General features: G+C 46.9%; 1 protein-coding gene across 4 annotated transcripts in view; it reads left to right on the top strand.

Annotated features, from left to right (window-relative positions):
- The window catches only part of FANCI (FA complementation group I), a 1,757,660-nt gene that overhangs the window by 192,685 nt on the left and 1,543,143 nt on the right, over positions 1 to 21,832 (top strand). For all 4 annotated transcript variants that reach the window (XM_069624307.1, XM_069624308.1, XM_069624309.1 and 1 more), the window contains 2 exons: positions 5,516 to 5,648; positions 6,313 to 6,405. In XM_069624307.1, the coding sequence (XP_069480408.1) occupies positions 5,516 to 5,648; positions 6,313 to 6,405 (226 nt within the window). The remainder of the gene's footprint in view (positions 1 to 5,515; positions 5,649 to 6,312; positions 6,406 to 21,832) is intronic.

Below are 21,832 nucleotides of genomic sequence, written 5' to 3'. Positions count from 1 at the left end.
AACCCCATGCACTCGCCACCCCAAAATCAAATAATCTTATAACAGCGAGAAGTGTCGCAGCAGAGGAGCCTTTGCAATCACTGCAGGGTAGCTCTCGGCGAAATGAATAAACGTTTTCCAAACAGTCACATATTTGCCATATCGCCCATCACACAGCGCTGTAATCTTGTCTGCAATCAGGGTGTCACATATTTTTACCAACCACAGCTGGATCACCGGGCCATCCTCAGATTTTCAATTTCGAGCAATAGTCAGTTTTGCTGCCAAAATCAGATTCCCAATTAGAGTAGCAATGGGGCCTGTCTGGGAGAATGACCCATCCCTCGTGCCCCCCAACATAACCACCAGTGGATCCATCGGGAGTGATAACTTGACTTTGGAAAGCACCTCGATCCAGAAGAGGCTCACCATCCCACACGACCACACCATATGTAATTGAGAGCCTACAGCATTACAACCTCGCCAACAAGTAGCTGAATAATCAGCCGACATATGGTGCAACCTTTCCGGGGAGAGGTACCATCTGTAACAGAATGTATAGGAGCATTCCCTATCAGTGACAAACCTGGAAGACTTAAGCATCCTGCCCCATATTCTCAGCCACGCCTCATCTATGGGCTTGCCCAAATCGATTTCCCATTTATCCATGTATGGTAGGCGCACCACTGCAATCCCCCTTGTAATGTCAACTCTAGAGCATTTTGTGGCCTACTGGCCTCCTGCTTTGTGATTGGATGAGAGACCCAGTGCCTCAGTTGGGCGTAGCGAAACCGCAGAGTTTCCGGTAGAGTAAAAGGGACCTTGCACTCATTAAAGGTCGTAGGACTGTTCTACTTGTATAGCTGTTGTAGGCTAGTCAAGCCCCCCACTACCCATAACCCAAAGCCCCGACATTTGCTTCTAGGCTGGAAATTAGGGTTATTTCAAATGGGCTGACGAGGGCCCAACCCCATAGCTGCTCCCCACCTACGACGCACCCTTCCTATATAGTAAAGTGTGCACTTAGTTGTAGCCAACAGCGAGAATCCCCACTCCTGCACCAGAGATCTCCATTCCACATAAGGCAGTTGATGCAGGCTAACCGCTGACCTAGCCTGTTCAATTGTTTTCACCTCGGCAGCAAACTAGTGTCTCCCCAGGCGACACATGGGAGAGCTGAGCTGCTGCATTTTAGCGAAAGAAATCGGGAACCTCAAGGCCACCCACCCCAGTTGGTCTCTGCAGCACCTTCCTAGAGATCCTATCCCTCTTATTGCCCCACATGTTAATGTTAAAGGACATTTGTACCGTGCACTATCACCACCCGAGTGGTCCCCTGGTGCACTGGCGGCTCTGAAAGAGAAAGGGAGGATGAGTTAGTGGGAGGAAGCAGGAAAAGTGCAAGAGAGCAGTTAGTGGAATTGGTTAGTTGTCATCTCTATCCTGAATTGAGGCGCCTCTGTTCTGGTCTTGGCCCGTCTGGTATTCAAGGTCCCTTTCACATCTGGACCCCACCTCCAGCAGCCTCCCTCAAAACCCCACCCGTCCCCCCTTCATACTTCTGTGGGCAGTGCACTGTGCAAATGTAAAAGAAATTCCCTGGAGCACGTGAAGGTCTGAGTCAGGGATCCTCACAGGGAATGCTGTGCAAAGCCAAAAAAGACGCAGAATCAGATACCGGATCCTTCTCTGGTTTGGGTATCAGGACAGTTGTGGAATCACCCATAGAAGGAACAACCCTACCAGAGACCATAAAGGACTCCGAGATCCACCAGGAGTTCGCTAAACCTCTTCTAGAAGGAAGCCGTAAACTCTTCTGGGCCGGTGGCCTTATTCTTCAGGGTCTTGATAGCCCACCCTAAGCGGTGTTAATCTTAGCAGGCTTACCTCCCTAGTCCCAAAGGGAGTGGTTCCCCATTGGGGGAGAAAAAATACATTCCCTTGATTCATCACACAATTCAACCTTTAAAATATCTTGAGGAACTTGCTAAAACAAACATAATTATTAATCACTGATTACAACAAGGCAATTTAACGCAGGGAATGACGTTAGGCACGTTTAAGAAGCGGCTCAAGGCAATGTTGAGCGAGAGTAGCCACGAGAAGTCTATGCTCAACTTAACCACCAGAAACCTTGCTTCTGAATTCTTCCTGTATATGCAGTACCGTAACACACTACCTCCAGACATTCATCGCTTCATAGGCAATTCCCTTTTCTGGGACTACATAAAACTGAAATTCAACACTGTCAGGACCAGGGATATTGAGGGCTCGTGGTATGGTATCCCAAGGGAAGGCAGGGAATGCCGGCTTTGTGGGGGTAGGCACTCTTGAAACAGTAAAACATCTTCTGTTTGAGTGGGAGGCTCTGGAGACACTGAGACAAGCCACACACAACTGGCTATGGGCATGACGGATGCAGAGGGAATGAATAGAGGATGGGAACTGTTCCTAAGCGGGAAGTGTGAAGCCAGCGTTATTTACTTTACACTCCTGTGGAGGAAGATCTCAGCTATTCTGGAAATGTGTAGTTGAACTGACCGATTTCACTAGATAAATAACAAGTCTTTCTCCTTATTTCAAATCAATATGTACTGTATACCAAGGCTTCACTTTACGGTTGTACGACCTGCTCTTTTAATTTTGAATTGGAATTTATTTTGTTGTGTGAAAAATGTGTTTTAAACTATCACAGTAAAGCAAATAAATACATATCTTGTCTAAATGCACAGCACATGCATTCTTGCTTTGTCCCTGTATGTAGTTTGTCATTTTCTTTTAGGTTTGTACTTTGGTTGCATTGTATTTGTTTAATGTTTGTTTTTGTTCTCTTTTGGATTAATTTGCTTCTGTATAATTTTTTTGGGTCTTTGGTTGCAATGCCGTGCCTTGAATGATATGATATGGCATTTATAACGTGCCTATACACAGGTGTTTCAAGGTGCGACGAGGCAAGGGACAGAGAACAGAGGGAAGACAGACAATGATCCTACTAGGCTAGGTGTCATTCAGATCGCGCAAGTGCATTGGAAGGTGAAGGGGGAGAAGTGTGGGGAGAAGTGCGGGGGCAAAAGGGAGAGGACAGTGCAGTACATGGGATAAGAAAAAAAACGAAAATCAAAAATAAATAATAAGTTAAGGTACAGCCAGCAGGTGGCAAGTGCAAGGGTAAGTGCAGACATCCGGTGTCAAGTGCTGGTAGTGGGACTGTAGGGAAACAGAAAACAGTCCCCAAGTGCGGGGGTTGCCAGGAAGGCGGTGTAGGAGTGCGACTGGTGGGGAGGGGACCTGGGCCCGAGAACAGAAGGTGACCAGGTAACTAGTGCAATTTCAGTGTCAGCAGCCAGGAAGTCAGTAAGGGAGAGGAGGAGAAAAAGCAGAAGCAAAGAGAAAGGTTTTGAGGTGCTTCCGGAACAGAAGATGATTCTCCTCAAGTTTCAGTTAGGCAGGGAGGCTGTTCCAGAGGGAGGCCCCACCCGAAGAAAGAGATCTACCACCAACTTGTTGCTTGGAGAAGCGACTGACCCTGAGGGAGTTTGAGGTGGAGGAGGGAAGAGCTCGAGAAGGAAGGTATTTAGGGAGAGAGAGAGTTGAAGGTATTATGGCCCCAGGCCCCAGAAGGCCTTGTGGGTGATGCACAGCGTTTTGAACTTAATCCTTGCAGCCACTGGGAGCCAGTGCAGAGATTTCTGTCCTGGAGAGATACGATCCCTGGGCTTGAGGGCAAGGAGCAGTCTCGCAGTCCTGTTCTGGATAAGTTGCAGAGGGCGGAGCGTAGAAGCAGGCAGATTTAGAAAGAGGCTGTTGCAATAGTCCAGCCTAGAGAGAACCAGAGCTCTGGCGACTGTGAGCTTCTGGGGGAAGGAGAGGAAAGGAAGAATACCTCTGAGGAGGTGCAGCTGGTAGTGTGACTTCTTAGAGACGTCAGAGATGTGAGGAGAGAAGGAGAATGTAGAGTCAAAGATGACCCCAAGGTTTTTAGCCTTGCAGGTGGGAGCAGGAAGAGGGCCAAGCGAGGCCGGCCAGAGCTACAGGAAAGGAGGGAGCGGGTGTGCCGATGAGGAGAATCTCCATCTTACTGTCATTAAGGCAGAGGTCATTGGCGGCACACCACTCCTGGATAGCAGACAGACAGTCAGAGATGAGGGAAGGAGAGGAGGAGGCCGAGGGTAGTCTTTAGATGAGCTGGGTGTCATCCACATAGCACTGAAAGTTGGGGCAGAGAGCAGTGATGTGGTGGGCCAGGAGTGCCAGGTATTGGTTGAACAGTCAGGGAGAGAGGTGAGACCCCTGGGGAACACCACAGGTAGAGAAAAAGATAGCGGAGAGGAAGGACCCAAGTTGGACCTGGGAGGGTCGGTCGGAGAGGAAATAAGTCAGCCACGCCAGAGCCTTACCAGTGATACCCAGGTTATCACGGAGATGCTTGAGCAGAAGCTGCTGTTGAAAATAATAAAAATACTCTTTTATGCATGTTAAAAAAACAATGTATGAGAACCTAAACGTAAAAAACTGTATTAAAAAAACAATTAAATGCTAAAAAAAAGTTTGTTTTTCTCCATTTTATTATATGCCATTATACATTCTGCATATCATGCTCTTCTCATATGAATTTTTTCAAGAAGGTATTCTTTGTAATCCTGTAAATGTGTGATAATGCACCTGTCATTTTCTACCTGAAAAAAGTGGTTGCCTGTTAGCCAAGTGTATATTTTAATGCATTGTACAAAGCATCTCTCATACCACTTTCCATATCATTACAGTGAAGAAAGAATCCAGAGGCAAACATCATATCTCACCTAATTGAGAGAGACAATCCCTTGCTTCCCCTATGGACCTTTGCTGCTTCGATTCTCATCAAGAACTCGATTCGGCCATTGCTCCTAAATCAAGTGCTAACAGGATGCTTTAAAGATCGGCACAGGTCTTTCGGCAAATAGATCAGCTGAATTGCAGCTAGTTCTGTACACTTCCCACCTTTCTTTGATCAATAAAGTAAAATTAATTCTCAACAGGAACTGTTTTCTGATTGTAATAGGGTTTGACAGATCTGGTGCACAGACCTCCTGTTTATGGTCGGTAAACAAGCCCTTCACCTTCCACGGGGGTTACCCCTTTCCCAGAAGGGTGGGGGTCGGGACAGGTGTGAATTGGCCCTTCCGAAATGAGATCTTTTCAATTGGCTCTTAATTATGTTTTTACCACATTTTCAATGCCACTTTTGTCAATGTGATGCGACAGTTCTTGGAAGTATATCTTTCTAGTGGCCAATCCGTCTGCCAGTAGAACAGACGCTAGTTCTACTTCAGACATTTGTAACCTTTGCAAGGGTAAGGTTCTGTGGTCTTCTGCTCTCCGATTTGTTTCAACATGAACCAGGAAAGTGTTTTCTTTGTGAAACGTCATTCCATTAGGGCAAAATAAAATCTCTTGGCAGTCTAGCTGTGTGATGTCTGTTCTATTACTTTCCATTTGTTTGAAACCATGGAATTCTTAATGACGGAATTGCTATGAACTTTGTTATTGATTGTTATAGGTCAATGGAACTTGAAGCGGTTAGTATTCCTCACGATCAGCTTCGGCATGTAGAGGGTACCATCATCCTGCATATTGTCTTTGCTATCAAATTGGATCAAGACCTAGGCCGCGAGCTGGTTAAATACCTCAAGGTATGTCAGAAATATAGTCAATTAAAAGTGCGCTAAATCAGTGTTTCGCAACACCCTCTTCAAATAAAGAACAGTCTCCTAGTTTTGATCTTTAAAAATGTGCTTCCCATGTAAAACCCACAGTCCTCAAGGAATTAGGTGTACGGTTGATGGGTGGAAATGTGAAGAACTAGCTTAGGTGTCCTTCACAATAGGAATGGGTTTTGAATCCTTTTGCACAATTTCAGGTAAATATAGCTCTGTAGAGATTATATTGGACTGTTGTACAGTCTAGGCTTGCCTGTTGGTTTGTTTGAACCTGGTTATCCCTTGTGGCAAACCTCGCCTGTGCCACTAGCTCATGACGCATAAATGTTTCCTCTGGTTGGTATTTTTTTCTAGCTGACTACATTGGTCTGGTAGTAGTTATATTTGGTTTAATTTCTCGCATGTCTCCGCATAACGTTAACCTAATGCTACACAGCTGGTCTAAAATGTTTTAGACTTCAGGTAAACTGCCCTTGATTTGTTATTTTGAAAAGTCAGACTGCTTTTCTGTGGCGTACGCATGCTTGTCAGTTGTTTTTTTTTCATATTTATTTGATGATCTATTTTATTGGATGAAGACTAGCTTGTATGTTTTTCCTCTTGAAAATGTTCACTAATTTCAACAATTTCCTTTTAGGCTGGGCAGCAAGGAGACACTAGCAAAATAATATGCCCCTTTAGTGTTGCTCTTCTTCTGTCAGTGGCAAGAATACAGCGATTTGAGGATCAGGTACAAATCTTAAATATATCTTGCAATATTGGTGCCGCACATTGTTTTGCCATGGCCATTAACCACTGCTGTACATCAATGAATATCCATGACTTAAGTGTCAAGACTTTCACCTGGTCTACTCACATGCCAGGTCTACTACAACACAGCGCTCTGTTCTGGTGTACTCTCCTGCTAGCACAGATCAAAACACTGCAATATTCCCTGACCTGGTGTACTCCTCTGCCAGGCCAGAATCAACTACCTATCTATCTATCTATCTATCTATCTATCTATCTATCTATCTATCTATCTATCTATCTATCTATCTATCTATCTATCTATCTATCTATCTATCTATCTATCTATCTATCTATCTATCTATCTATCTAGCGTCGTTCGCCAACAAGCCTCAGAGTGCTCACAAGGACAGAGGCGAAAATACACGAAACACAGCAGGGTTCTGATATTCTGAAGGAGGATAAAATTAAAGGATAACTAAACTGCCCCTTCGTCGAACAGCCAAGTCTTAAGTTGTTTCTTAAATATGATGATAGACACACTGTTCTTAAGGTCAAGAGGGAGGGAATTCCAGATCACAGGTGCCCAAAAATTTAAGTTGGTTCCACCCACTCTTTTTAAAGTCTGTCGTGGCTGATGCAAAGCTTGATTTCTGGGCCAAAATGATGGCGGGCGACAGAACTTTGTGGCTATTGGCCACTTTTAAAATTCTTCAACATGTGAACACTACACTTCTTTTGACACACCTTCCAGCAAAATCAATATTGTAATGTACACACAGTGACGCTATTCTACGCTTTCTGTCATTGTAAAAATCTAAATGATTAATAAAAAATAAAGCTTGATTTCCATAAAACGGTGGTTTCTTCTGATTGGTGCTTTTTTTTAGCTTACCAACATGATAGGTACCTTTCCTACTAAACATTGTATACCATAACTGCACCTTTAAATGTAATCCTCTGTTCAACCGGAAGCCAATGTAGCTTCCTCCTTGCTGATGAGATCTTGGAGCGTCGACTTAGACCAAAAACGGCCTGGACAGCTCCATTCTGTATTGTTTGCATTTTTTTAATGTCAGTCTTAGAAGTAACCATCAGTAGGCTGTTACAATAGTCTAGTTTAGAATGTATTAAGGCACCAGTAATCGTAGCTAGATTTTGCTCTGTCAAATATGGACGAATTTGCCACAAAAGATTGGAGTAAAATGCACATGTGGATTTTAAATACGAGGTATGCCTCTTAACCCTTTAAGTGCCATGGATATTCCACCACCCCCCCACCCCCAGTGCCAAGGCCTTTTTTGGTGATTTCGGTATGTGGCCATTCAATGGCTTGTAACTTTTTTGTTACATGAGATATCTTTGCCAAATTTTGCTCCTTTTTTCCCCACATGTAGGTGGTCGTAACGCCACCCAGGAATCCTAGGTTGCTGTAGGGGGGTGAGAGAAAATAAGCAAAAAGGGCAAAAATGTGGGGTTTTTTCAAAAAATGCCAATAAAATGATGTACAAAGAAGCCTGTGTTTTTTTCCTTGTAAGAGCTAGGAACAAACGATTTGCTGTGCTGAATTCCCCAATTTCCTGGCCTTCAAGAACAGGTTGAGTGGAAAAGAAAAAAAATTATTTTGATGTGGTTATCAACTGTTTTGTGAGAGGAAGGCGATTTTGCCCATTTTTGCCAATTGGACGTGCATGGACGGAATGGAAGAAAAGGGTAGGAATGCAGAATTGGAGCACAGAAGGGCATACATTTCTGAAAAGTAGACAAAATTCCAAGTTTAGGAAGGGGCGATTTGTGTAGGTCAGGCAACAACTAGGTATGGGGAAAATGCCATAGATTGGGGGGAAAGCGGGGAAATGACTGAAAAAAAAGGTATGTGGTGGGCATGGTTGGCTTGGTACGGTAATAGCATCTATGAATTTTGAGAAAAATAATGCTCCGCTACATTCCCCCGACTCTTGCAGTTAGGAAAGCGCACATTTTTTGTAGTGTTTTACAAAACAAACAATACCACAAGCCAGTCACTGAGCCATGGTACACAGGAGTTTTATGCTTACGTCCTGAACAGACACACTTAGCATGTATAAATCAGGAAAACCAATGTTGTGAGAAACGGCAAGCATACTTTTTTTTGAAAGAGCACAGGCAGACCTTTTCAAGGGTAGGTGACTTGTGCAGGTTACAAAAGTGTATGGTGCCTAAAGCAGCGACTAAATGTAGGGCAGATTTGGGAAATGAAAGGGTTGTGTGACAAAGGGCACCAGCAAATTGGTCAAAACCACACAAACACAACAAATGTTATACCTTCCCGCGTTCCCACAGGTGTCCCGATGAAAACAGTACCTCACATGTGTGGGTGCACCTACCTGGGCGCCAAGGGGAAAGCCTAAAACACAGGTAACCCCAAGTCTGTATTGACACGTGAATTTCACACTTTCGGCAGACGGGCACACCATACAGATATGGGCCTCGGGTGTCCAAACCACCAAGGAAAACAGGGAGCCCCATGCATTTCTGAAAAGAGGACACCCGTGGGAATCCGCAGAGTTATGATTTGCGCAAATCGGCCCAGAATTTATTACCCAGACACCCCTGCAAAGTCAGAAATGTGGGAAAGAAAAGGTATTTTCCGCACATTTCACTCGGCTCACCCATCGAAACATGCCGCCAACAACACATGGCCTACCTTCCTGCGTCCCCACACGTGTCCCGATGAATACAGTACCTCACATGTGTGGGTGCACCTACCGGGGGCGCAAAAGGAAAAGGGTAACCCACTGGTAACCCCAAGCCTTTCGGCACAGCCCATTTTGTTCATGTGGGCAACCTACAGATTTGGGCCTCGGGTGTCGAAGCCAGCAAAGAAAACAGGGAACCCCATGCATTTCCCAAAAGAGGACACCTGTGGGAATCCACAGAGATGCCTTGCGCAAATTGCCCCAGTTTTTATTAGCTACAATCCCCGACAAATTGTGATATTTGGTGGGGAAAAACACAATGTTCACTTTGGGGTTCTGGGTAATAAATTCTGGGACGCTTTGCACAAGTCAGACCTCTGTGGATTCCCACGGGGGCTAGTGCCCCCCCCACTCCCACCCAAAATTCCCTTTTTTGTGCTTTTCGTTTATTTTTTTTATTTTGCCCCCTTCCCTGGGAGCAGATGATCAGCCATCCTTTGGGGGGCCTGCACACTTTTTCCTGGTGCCCACCCACCCCCAATTGGATGGGGGGCCACATCATGTACTCCTGCCTGGGGGCATAAATCTGCCCCTAGGGAGGGCTACAAGGTGTGGCCCCCCCTTTCCACTTGGTGTGGGAGGGGGAGGGCCACCACCATTTCAGGGGGGAAAAGCCCGAAATGGCTGCTGCGGTGAAAATTACTTTCACTTTCACGTTGGCGTGCTTTACGCACGCCGACATGAAACTGGAGGTAATCCAGCCCCCTGGCAGTGAGGGGGGACCTCCGCCTCACATAGTCCGGGGGTTGGATTAGTTTTGAGCGATCCCTGCTTTGCTTTGCAGGGATCGCTCCAAAACAAGGAGCCAAAAAGGACAAGCTATCTCGTCCTTGGCACTGCGTATGCAATGTCAAGGACGAGATACCTCGCCCTTGGCACTTAAGGGGTTAAAAGATAGGTGTGAGTCCATGAAGACCCCAAGAGTTTCTACATGATCTGATACCAAGATACTGCTATTATTGATTTTAAAACTTGTGTATCGATCATCTTTTTTTTATTTATTTTTTAGCTTTTGGGGGGTTCCAACTATTAGTAACACCGCTTTTTCTTCATTCAACACTAATGAATTTGTCGCCATCCATTTTTGAAATGTGTAAAACACCACCTTGACTCGTTGAGCATCATTTGCATATATTCCTGACAACTCAAAGACCAATTAGGTGTCGTCTGCATAGTTGGTAAACCGGACACCGAGTGTTAGCAGCATGTCACACAAAAGCTTTGAAAATATATTAAAAAGCAGAGGGGACAAACATGACCCCTGAGGAACACCACATACTAGCAAGGTTTTTAGTGAGGCGAAATTTCCTTTTGCCCTGCAGCCATTCTGGGTCCCAAAAAAGATTTCAACCAATTGGCTGCTGAGTATGAGCATTTCCCAACTGTTGTTAATCTCTCTGCTAAGAGATCATGATCTATCAAATCAAACGCAGAGGTCAAATCCAATAACAGAAGTAATGCTACATTGCCTTTTTCAATAATAGTGGCAATAATCGACTGAAGGTATAAGAGGGCTGTCTCCGCTCCATGCTTTGCTCGAAAACCAGATTGTTCGGTAGCAAGTATATTATTGTTTTCCACAAATTTCTGGTATTGTAAATATGCAATCCTATCAATTATTTTCAATAGGAACGGCACATTTGTGATTGGCCTGATATTTCCTGGGACTGAGGGATCTGAATTGTCCTTTTTAATGAGCAGAGTAATCCAGGCTTCTTTTATGTTTTCTGGGACATATGCTTCGTCAAAGGACTGATTCACGAACTGAGTGACCCATGGGGCCAATGTGTCCACAAAGTCCTTAAATAGCCTGGCTGGGAAGATGTCCTCCTTACATAAAGAGGGTTTAGGTTATGAATAACCTCTAGAACTTCCATCTCAGATACCTTTTCGAAAGCAATAATCTCTAGATGGTTGTGCTCCGGAGGAACCAAGGGCTTGGATGTTTCGATGTCAGAAAGTAGGCTTATCTGGTTTCTGATGGCCTGTTGATGTTGTTCAGTTTTTTGAATTAACCCATCATGTATTGCTTGGCACCCGGCATTGTTCTCTTGCTCCTGAAAGCTAGCTGGTGCATTTTTTAACTCCTGTAAAATAGAAAATATCTCCTTTTGACTGAGATTTAGCTTTTGTATTCTCTCGTTTAAACTTTTTACAGCCTGTTTATAGATGGAGATTGACCCAGCTGAAGGAGCCTTTCTCCAACAGCGCTCCGCTTTACGCTTAATTCTCCTAGCTTCCAGAATTTCTACAGAGAACCACTTATTTTGGTCAATAGATTTGTTGGTCTTAGCAGGTTTGCGGGGCCAACGTTTCAAAAGCTTGATTATTTACCTTTCCGAACGAGAGAGTAAACTTATCGAGGGAGGTATAGTCCTGTAGTGATGGCAAAAGCGGTGTTACTTGCTCCTTAAAAGCCTCACTAGTCACATTTTTACAATTCCGCCAGGTCATAAGTGGCTTATTCCTGATTTGTAGTGAGGCCTGGAGTGATGGTATAATACAATTAAAGTTTACATGACGATGATTTGACCAGGCACATTCTGTGATTGAAGTAATTATTGTTTCCAGATTTGTTACCACTATCCAATCTAGGATATTACCACAGCTGTGAATTGCAACTGAAACCAGCTGCTTAAGTCCAATGGATTCAAGTGACAATTTCAAATCCATAGCCGCCTCATCCAACAGGTTATTTTCCCATAGATTAAAGTCACCAAGGATAATAAATGCAGCAGAATCATAGAGGCATTACCTATGAGGGCCAATAACTGTTCCTCAAACAGAGGTGTTGGTCTTGGGGAACGATAGAATAACAGTAGGCTAACTGGATTAACATTTAGTTTCACTAGTATTGCTTCGCAATTTTCAATATCTGGGATACTGGAAGTATAAAGTTTCAAGGTTTGTTTAAAAATAATAGCCGCCCCTCCCCTTCTCTCCCCTCTTCCCGATCAACGTGAAGGGACGAGTAACAAATAACATAGCATGACGTTGTTTTGAAACTACTTCTGTGGTAAAAGGTCAGGTTTAAACAGGTTAGCAGTGTCTTTTGCTCCACAACATCAGGCATGGTAAACTTTTCAAGGGAAACAAGAACCACACTAGAGCTATTTATATCACCTTTGTGTTCGCCACACTCTCTGCAGGTTATGTTCCTTTCCCTCTGGATATCTCCTCTCAGAAGGGCTGCTGACCTGCCGCTGTTGATTTTCCCTTTTTTAACACCTGGTTCACTTTCACAACTTTTTAGCTTTGGCAATTTGGGTTTAAACCATGTTCTTTTAGAACCTCCTTTTTATATGGGCAATCGTTTTTACCATTGTTCATTTTCTCAACTGCCCTTTTCTGATTTGGGCAATTCTGGTTCTTTTGTAATTGCCCAGGTATGTTTTTCTTTTGGCTTGGGAATGATGGTTTGTCTTTGTTCTTATGAATATTGCCCCCTCGGTTGGTGGTTTTTATTGGACCCCACAATGTCACATTCACACCCCTTTGGTATGATGGTTAAGTTCTGGTTCAGCCATCTGCACTTTGTTAGATCAGCTTGGTCTCATTAGCAAAACGTATCTGCTTTGCATTAGTTCGCTATTCAAAAGACTTCTTCCTCTGCAAAGCTACTTTGTTTATCTCAATTCTGAGACTAAGATCCCTGGTTTCGGCTAATGGGCGGTTATGGAGCGCTCTGGGGTCACAATATAACAGTGAACTCACCGGGTCTGGCATGCGCATCTGCTCGCCTCGCTGCCTCCAGGTCTGCTGCCCTATTTTCCCTGCACGGCACAGTCACCTTCTCTCTGCAGCTTCCTGCGATCCGCTTCAATCAACTTTGGAGCTCTCTTGACTTCTGCACCTACTCGGAGATTGTCCGCCACCAATGCTTGTCTGACCATGGGAAAAGCTGCAGTAAGGTACGCTCTTCGCTGTGCGACCTCTGCAGCTGCAAACTTGAGCCTGGGAGATCCTCTCAGGACCAGCATTCAAATTACACACAGCTGTGGTCCCGGCGTCTCTGCTCATGTCTGCCTTCTGATGCCACGTGGATTTGGAAAAGCTACTCCACCTTTGACTTCTGGTCTCTCCTAATGCCTGCACCTGAGGGTGCTTTTTGTCTCCTAGTCTTCCTCAGGTCTGGGTAATTTTCTTTAATTAACTGCAACTTGCAGTGGCATGCATCTGCAGTCCTCTTCCTCATCCCAATACTCTTTGAATTATGGGACTTGAAGTCCCCAACATAGAATTTAGTTCTTGCAGTAAAATCAGCTTCACCAAGTGTATCACTCGCCTCATACATATTCCCTAAAGGAGTCCCATAAGGATTCTGTCCAACATGTGGTTTTACAGAAAAATTGGGTTTCTCTGGGTTTAAATTGGTAATACTTAGACTTATCTTCCTTCTTTCTATGAGACTCGTAATAGCTTTCATTTCTATAAATGTCAGTAACCCTTAAGGTATTTTTCTTAACTTCTGTACCTGATTGTCACTGTCTTCACTCCCAGTCTGACAGTCAGATTGAGAAAATAAAGGTTCTTGCTGTCAATAAGCCATGACGTATTCCGGTATTTAGAATATTCCCTTCCTTGAGGAAGACCAATACTGCGTCTCATCCCTCGAAGTCCTCCGCTTCCCCTGGGACCCTTCTCCCAGATAACCCACCTGGCTAATACCGCCCCCAGGGTCAGGATCAGGAAGCGTCTGCTTTTCCCTGGCCACCTGGGAGGAGGCTTTTGGTAGGGATCTTGTGAGGACTGTGCATGATTCATCACAGTAACAACATTGGTCTGCAGATCTAGGCTTCAAACAGGGGCCTCGGCTTAAAGGAATGGACTCCTCCATTCTTGGTCTTGTTGCCCCAATCTCTTTTTCAACATGTAACGGGTATCAAACTCTGATACATGCCTCTCACCAACAGTCGCCTTCGCCCTACCATTGCCGGTATCCAAAACTATATTTTGAGCCGTCAGTTCTCTTCTTTTATTACAACATGAGTAGGATTGACATTCAGCATGGCATCATTAGCAATCGAGGAGAAACCCAATCCTCCACTATGGGAGTTTCTCATTGGAATTTCATATCATGCACGTTATCGCTTCCTTAGATCAACATCTCTGATGTAAGGGAGCTTTGACAGACTATATCATTAATGCAGGCTTGATCAAACCCTTGTCGCTGGATATATCTTTGGAACTTGCTATTGTTCAGGGATTGCCAACCACACCCCATCCAAGTGCCTTTAATATGCCCCAAAGATGGCCAGAATTAAACATTTGGGAACCTTTTTTTAATCCAGTCACTTAGAAATGCATTATCAACCGATGATGCTAGCAAATGATTATAACCCCATTGTGAGCATTCCAGATGCTTCTCTGATCACTTGTCCCAGTCTAAGGGGAGTAGCCTTCTCTTCCCTGAGACATTTGTGTCTAGTGAGGAACGGGTGTAGTTTTCCCTGTCATGTATTTAATAATTTATCCCAGTGGCTTAGATATTAGATATTGTGGATGTTGATTGTGTAAAAGATAGCCTTGTAAAAGCCCCTCTGTTACGAAAGATTTTCTTTTTGCAACTTTCCTTCTATGGAACTCAATGGGACCCCCAGCTTTTTGTGTTTGTCCTGGAGCTGTGCCTAACTTTCTTTTTTGAAAGTATTTTTATGTGCAAAGCAAAACAAGAGCACAGCTTGCAGTGTGGGAGGCCGCTATAGTACTCACGTAAAAAGAATCGAGCAACCATACAACTTTGTTTCGGGGTCCCTCTCGTAGTCCTCTAAAACGTGGGGGGAAATACAACTTGTAGACATTGTATATCTCATTGAGGTGACTTCTCCAGGCTCGAGCGTCAAGGGGGAGCATTGTTTTACTACGAAAAGGCACACAGCTGAACTGCATGTACATTGTCATATACAATGTCACTCTACCCCAACACCCCTCATGAACCGCCAGTTTAATATCCACAAACCTGTATAGTTCCTCATCATACTTGTAACACTTTCTTTGAAAGACAAAAAGATCTAATCTTCCCAACAAGATATTAAAATTGTTATGCAGAATTCTCATTGTTTGGGCCATCAGAGGTTAGGTGGTCTCGGTGGTGGGAACAATTTAGGTTGTCCCCGCTTTAAGTCCCCAAAGTTATGGTACAATGTAAGGGCTTGGTACTTCAAGATATTCTGGCCCCTTTGGATCTCATTCTTCCACACTCAGATGTTCCTCTGCATATGTCTCTCTATCACTTTCCCTTACCTCCTCCTGTTCTCCTCCCACCGTCTCTCCACACACTTCCTATTCCGATGTTCCTTTCTCTCTATACTGCTTGCATCAACCCTCCAGTCTTATCCACCACTAAGTGCCTCTCCACACTACTACTACTACTACTCTCCCCTCTGCACACTACTACTGCTCTCCCTGCTCCATACTACTACTGCTCTCCCCGCACCAGACTATTATTGCTTTCCACCCTCCAAACTACTGCTAATCCCTCCTCTCAACACTACTTGTACTACTCTCCCCACACTACTAAAACTTCTCTTACCTCTCACTACAGCCTTCTTCTCACCCCTTGTTATGGATATGGTGCCCTGCTCACCCTTCACCGGATATAGTGGCCTGTTAACACTCTCACTACACTCACACGTCTCACCAACCCACTTTTCTCCTGCACCCTTCTCCTCACACCCCTCTCTACTCCCTTACTCTCTCCCAACACCTGCTCCCTCTCGCTCTACTACCCTCACTCCTCTACGCCTATCTCCCACTCTTCCTTCACTATTACACTCACCTTCAAATACACTATCTCATTCATTTAAAGTCAGGTAAGTACCCCCACTCTATCCTTTTCCCGTGCTAAATCCTAGGAAAGAATCCTTAGACCAGGTTTGACAACCAAAGGCCAAGCAAGAGGGAGCTTCGGGACAACGGCTCTATTTCCAATGTTACCCTATGGGAGACAGGGTGGGACAGAAACAGGCATGTTTAGTTACCACCCTTCCCCCTGACACTGCAGATCTTCTAAAATGCGATTGGGACACAATATTCTGTCATTGATTCATGTGAGGGAAGCCCAGGGGTTCGCAGATGCAGAGGTCGCTTCTCGGATTGGGGACCGGTCGCCGGTCTCACCAGACTGTTCCAGGTAACTTCTTGAAGACCCCCAAATGAAGAAAAGATGCAGACTTCTCGGCAGTGCAGACGCTTCAGGACACCTCACGAGATTGCAGAGCGATTGTTCAAGCTGAGGTAACCACGATCAGTCAGCGGCGGCTGATCTTACAGCGGTCAACACAGAATTAGCGCTGTTAGGGGAGTTTTCCTAAAGTCCTACTGGCAGTAAGACTTAGTAAGCTATCGCAGTGGTTTGTAGATCGCCAACTCTTAGCATCAGTCTGTACTAGCTCAGGACCTTGGTAGAGTGGCAGAGCAGTTAGGCTTATCTGAAGAGGGAGATGTGAGCTGTAGGTAAGTACATTGAATCTTAGCTAGGCAGGCACAATAAAGAACACATATTATTATATAAAAAGTATATATTTGTTATATTTACACCAGAATCACTTAAATACTTCAGACGTTCACGTTAGAGCACTTAGGAATACTTGATAATACACTTCAAAGGGCACTTTCACTTTTGTGTTTGTTCGCGGTTACATATGTAGCAACGCTAGAAAGCGAAAAGACAATGTTATCGTATTATCAGTGATATTGTGCACTCATGTTGTTTTCAACGGTTTAAATGGTAATACATTTACTCTGCAAACACATATAGTAAAGTCACTTAATGGGAGAAAAGTGGTGTGTTATTGTAACATAAGCTTAGTTCAAGGTTCTAGAGATGGTTACTTCGCCTAGTAAGTCTTTAAGTCCAAAAACGCAACCCTAGCTAAAGGCATTTCGAAGAGGAGTTGAAGTCTTGACGAGCAGCAAATTACGAAGAGTTGCTGTGGAATTCTTCCATTGTCTAGAGTTATTGAAGCAGCAAGTTAACAACTAACAAAGGAGACTTTAAAACGGACTAGAGAAGGGGACACAAGCAGCGTCTTGGGTCTGAGGTAAGAGGGGGTTGTCCAGGACACCTCTACATGCACTCCAACATTGTGGAACAACTTCTTGGATGATTCTTCTAAGAGGATCTGAAAGTTTTTGCCCTGCTTAAGAATATTGGTGATCTCTTGTGTTCTAATAACCTTTGCCTTTTAACAACTTTTAATAGTTTTCTGAATGCCAACAGTAAGATATTATTCTCCAGCATGGGGTCTGGCATGGATTCACATGCTCACGGGGAATATTCATGGGCATGGATTCACATGCTCATGAATATTCCCCGTCAGGCTGGGAATCCTCGGTAAAGAAAAAATCAGTATCAGTTTCGTTTCTGATCTGTCTTTCTTAGTAGTAACCAATCACTGATCTCTGGGTCATACTGCCCCCAGCCAATGACTGCCCTCTCCCTAAGCCCCGCCTCTGGCAGCCATCCTCAGATTTTTACCGCACGCTCAAGTGTTGGGAGTCCTCGTGTTTAGCTCTCAAGTTTTTTTACTGCATTTTCACGTTTTTTCAGGAGATTTTCTCATTTTTTCGATTTAATCGAGCCTCAAGCTCCACCGTTTCTACTTCCGATAACGGGGACCCGTTTCGGAATTCTGTACGCCCCTCAAGGGTGAAGTTTTTGTCGAGTTTACACTTCTTGGAGGATTCCGGAAGATCTGCGGCCTACCTCAACGGATATGGCCCAGGAAAAGGGAAGCTCGACGCCCGGATCCAAGCTGTTCAGGTGCTGCCCTGGATGCGGATTACAGAACGTTTTCAAGGAGGACGAGCATTCGCAATGTCTCTACTGCCTCCATGAGGACAAGACGCACATGGAGAAAGACTGTGCGTTCTGCAAGAACCTTTCGGAACGGACCAAACAAGATCATCGTTCCCGCCTCGCCGCCTGGCTGGAGGAGGGCGCAGCAGGTGAGAAGGCGAAGAAGAAGTCTGAGCGGGCTTCTAAGTCCTGTGAGGGCGCCCCGGCGACGGGGGCCCAACAGAAGGCGAAGCACTGCGAGTCCGCGGGCACCGGGAGCACCGAAAGGTCGGGCTCTTCGGTTGCCAAGTAGGGCGCTACTTCCCCGGCACGTTCGACCACGAGCCAGTGCTCCGGTTCGGGGAAGAGGAAGTCCGAGAACCCAGGTAGGCCGCTGGAGCGAACCTGGTCGATCTCGAAGGGGGAGCGAGGTGCTGACCCTCCCCCCAAGACGAAGGCCCAGGACGCACCTAAGGTGGTGAGGGCCTTGATCCACCCGGCAAAGGCCTCTACCGACGTGGTCGCTGCGACCCTGGCGAAGCTGGCTGAGACTACGCCTGTGGAAAGGCCCGCCGGGCCCAGAGTATCCGTGCCACCGCGGAGGGATTCCTCTTTCCAGCCCATCGCTAAGACCCCCGTGAAGCCCCCGGCTGAAAAAGAGGGGGGGGGGGTTGGACATTACAGACTCGGAATCAGCCTCTGAGGAACTGGTGGAAACCGAGAAGGGCCTCAACGAGAGGTCCCTAGGCCTCAACGAGAGGTCCCTAGGCCTCAACGAGAGGTCCCTAGGCCTCAACGAGAGGTTCGAGAAGATTCGATCTCAGGGGGCGGTCCCTGCTGACGTGATCGAAGATAGTGACGAGGACGACTAACAGGGCCCAGTGAAACAGCCACCCCGTCCGTCGCAGCCATTTGTCATGATGCCTACCTCCAAGGAGCCAGGTCCGACCCAGCAACCCCAGAGGCAGGCATCATTTCCCCCAGGGAAGTGCCAGCGGCCCCAAGCTGGGGCCCTTTGGACACAGGCCTGGCGCCTTAGGCGCCAGGCTCATGTTGGACCCCTGTCCTGGCGCCTTAGGCGCCAGGCTCATAAAGCTAGACATGTGTTCAAGTGTTTTAAGGTGCACTTACCTGATGCAGACCATGCTGCTACATCCAGGCCCTCTTGAGGCTTGAATGGAACTACTTTACCTGTGGAGCTACTTTCCCCTGGGTGTGGCGGGGAAGGATACATACCTGATCGGTGGAAGGATACATAACTGGAACTTCTTCCAAAGCTATTTAAACCACGCCCGATCAGCAACTCACGCTTCGCGTTGTTCTGCTCCTCGCAGCTGGACGCTCACCGTGTCAGCTCCTGCATCTGGACTTCAGCCACGCCTGTCAGCACCCTGGGTCACCTGCTAAGAGAGAATTGGAGAGAAAGAAGACCTTACCTGCTAAAGCTGCATCACGGAGACTTCACACCGACGATCCTGAAAGGGAAGACATCATTTTAAAAGCATTTCGCTTCGATCGCTGCAGCGCTGCATTTTACTCAATTATCCTGGGCACCTCCATCTTCAGCAGCGATCATCCGGATCCGCAGCCACTTCCCAGAGCCTAGAGAGAAAAAGACAAGAACACAAGGTGAGAGAAGGAAGGGAATAGGAAAAGCTCAGTTTCCTTCTAGGACTTACCTGTTGGGTCATTCCCATTTCATTTCGGGTCCTGCCGCTTCCTGGCATTCCGGACCCCGGCCCCTATGGGGAAACAAAGACAAAGACATTGAATGAGCGAATGCAAAGACATTACCCGAACGCTCATCCAGAACTTACCTGTCATTTACTGGAACTGCACGTTTCACTTCGGGTCGGCGCCATATCTCCGGTATTCATTCCGAACCCCGGCCCCTAAGGGGAAAAAGACATAAGCGTTAGCGCTTGCAGCAATAAGACAATGAACATTATTATTAAGCTTGAACTTCGGAACTTGCTACAGAACTCTTACAGCGCCTCACCTGAATAGTCAAGCTTATTTGAACTCCCATCAAACCTCAATCCAGTGAAGTAACTGGGTTTCAACGCGCCCCTGCACCAGAAGCAGGATGGAGAACTCATCCTTCCAGTCCCTAAGGTGAGACTTCACGGGGAATCGAGGAAGGGTATTGTGGAGGGTTGGAACGGAGTGGGAGGCTTGAGCATAATTCCGTCAGTAGGTAATACTCCCTTTTCACGCACAGGGGAATATTCCTGCGAGCCAGTGAGTCCATCTTCAGAGTCCTGCGCTTCACCATAGAAGAAGCATCAGCACTCGAAGCCAGACCTGCGCCTCCGTGGGAATCAGGTGAGCGTGACACCATTGCCCGAGCCCCAAGATAGCTCGGCGGCCATTTTGTTGGCAATCCAATCCTTATGCACCGAGATAAGGACGAGATTACCACTGACCCCGACGGAGGATCCAGAACCGGGCCCGTCGGGAAGCCTTCCTAACAAGCGGAGGAGAGTCCACCCCGCCCTTTGTGCCTGCGAGACCGGTGGACCCCTCATCCCCCTCGCCGGACCCTAGAGAGGATACGGCGACAGATACAGCGACGGACGATGACGGCGGCGATGACACAGCAGACATCCTGTCGTCACCCCTCCCCCGCGGGAGTCGCCAGCCGAAGAAATTGGCTCTTTCCACGCCATGATAAATAGGGCATCTGAGCTCTTCCAGCTCTGCCCTGAAGAACACAAAAAGGAGGGGTTTCTGTACCAATGACGAGAGGCCAAGAGGAAGGCAGTCCTCGCGGTGCCTTTACTCGACGACATCTGCAAGGAGGGGCTTGCTGTCCTCAAGAACCCTTCCACGACACCAGCCAAGAGGGACAGGTACGAGAAGAAGTACCGAGTCCCCGATGCCGCCCCCTTGTGCCTCAGGGCCCAGCCGACGCCGGACTCGGTCGTCTCGGCAGCAGCTAAGAAGAAGGCAGCGGGTGCGGCGGCTTCAACTTCCACCTCCCCGCCGGACAGCGAGGGCAAGAAGTTGGACTCTATGGGACGAGTCATCTCGTTGGCGGCGACAACGATTAAGGCGGCCAATGCCTTAGCGATCGTGGCCCGCTACGACAGGGAGCTCTGGTTCAAGATAGCTCCCCTGCTAGACTTCCTGCCTGATGACAAAAGGGCAGAGGCCCTAGAAATTCTGCAGGAAGGCGAGGTGGCGTCGGATCACACCATAACGGTGGCAACGGACATTGCCGATATTGGATTTCGCCAACTGGGCAACGGAGTTTGCCTCCGACGACGAGGATAGCTCAAGGTGACAGACTTTCGCCAGGACGTCCAGACCCGGGTGTTGGACATGCCGTTCGACGGCAACAACCTTTTTGGTAAGGCGGTGGATGTGTCCCTAAAGGCCATCAAGACCGACTCGGAGATGGCCCGGGCCCTGGGGGTACTTCAGCAGGGGTGGCGCTTTTGGAGCTCTGGAGGCAGACAGGGTGCCTCCAAAGGATCCAGCGGTGGCTCCTCCACTTACCGCCAGGTGGCCCGCTCCTCTTCTCAGGAGGCCTACAGAGGTCGCGGCAAGCAAGGGGATTCCCGCCGCCGTCGCCAAGGAGGCCAAGGCGGCAAGGCCGCCTCCAAGCAAGACTGACCCGTCCGGGTTGTCGGGCCCCCACCAAAGCACCCCGGTGGGAGGCCAGCTGACGAAGTTCGTCAGCGTGTGGGAGTCCATCTCCACCGACCGTTGGGTGCTGGACACCCTGGCCAACAGACGTGCCCTCGCATTCCTCCCGTGGCCAGGAAGGAGAATCACGTCCCTCAACTACTGTCGGAGGTAAAGGCGATGCTCAAGAAAGGTGCCATTGAGCTCGTCCCCACAGGGCTCCGGGGCTCCGGAGTGTACTCAAGGTACTTCCTCGTCAAGAAGAAGACAGGCGGTTGGCG

This window comes from Ambystoma mexicanum, chromosome 11 (genome assembly GCF_040938575.1).
Source record: "Ambystoma mexicanum isolate Mex_15411 chromosome 11, UKY_AmexF1_1, whole genome shotgun sequence".
NCBI classification, from domain to species: Eukaryota; Metazoa; Chordata; class Amphibia; order Caudata; family Ambystomatidae; genus Ambystoma; species Ambystoma mexicanum.
The sequence above is the reverse complement of the archived record's forward strand: the minus strand, read 5'-3'. Positions and strand labels throughout refer to the sequence as shown.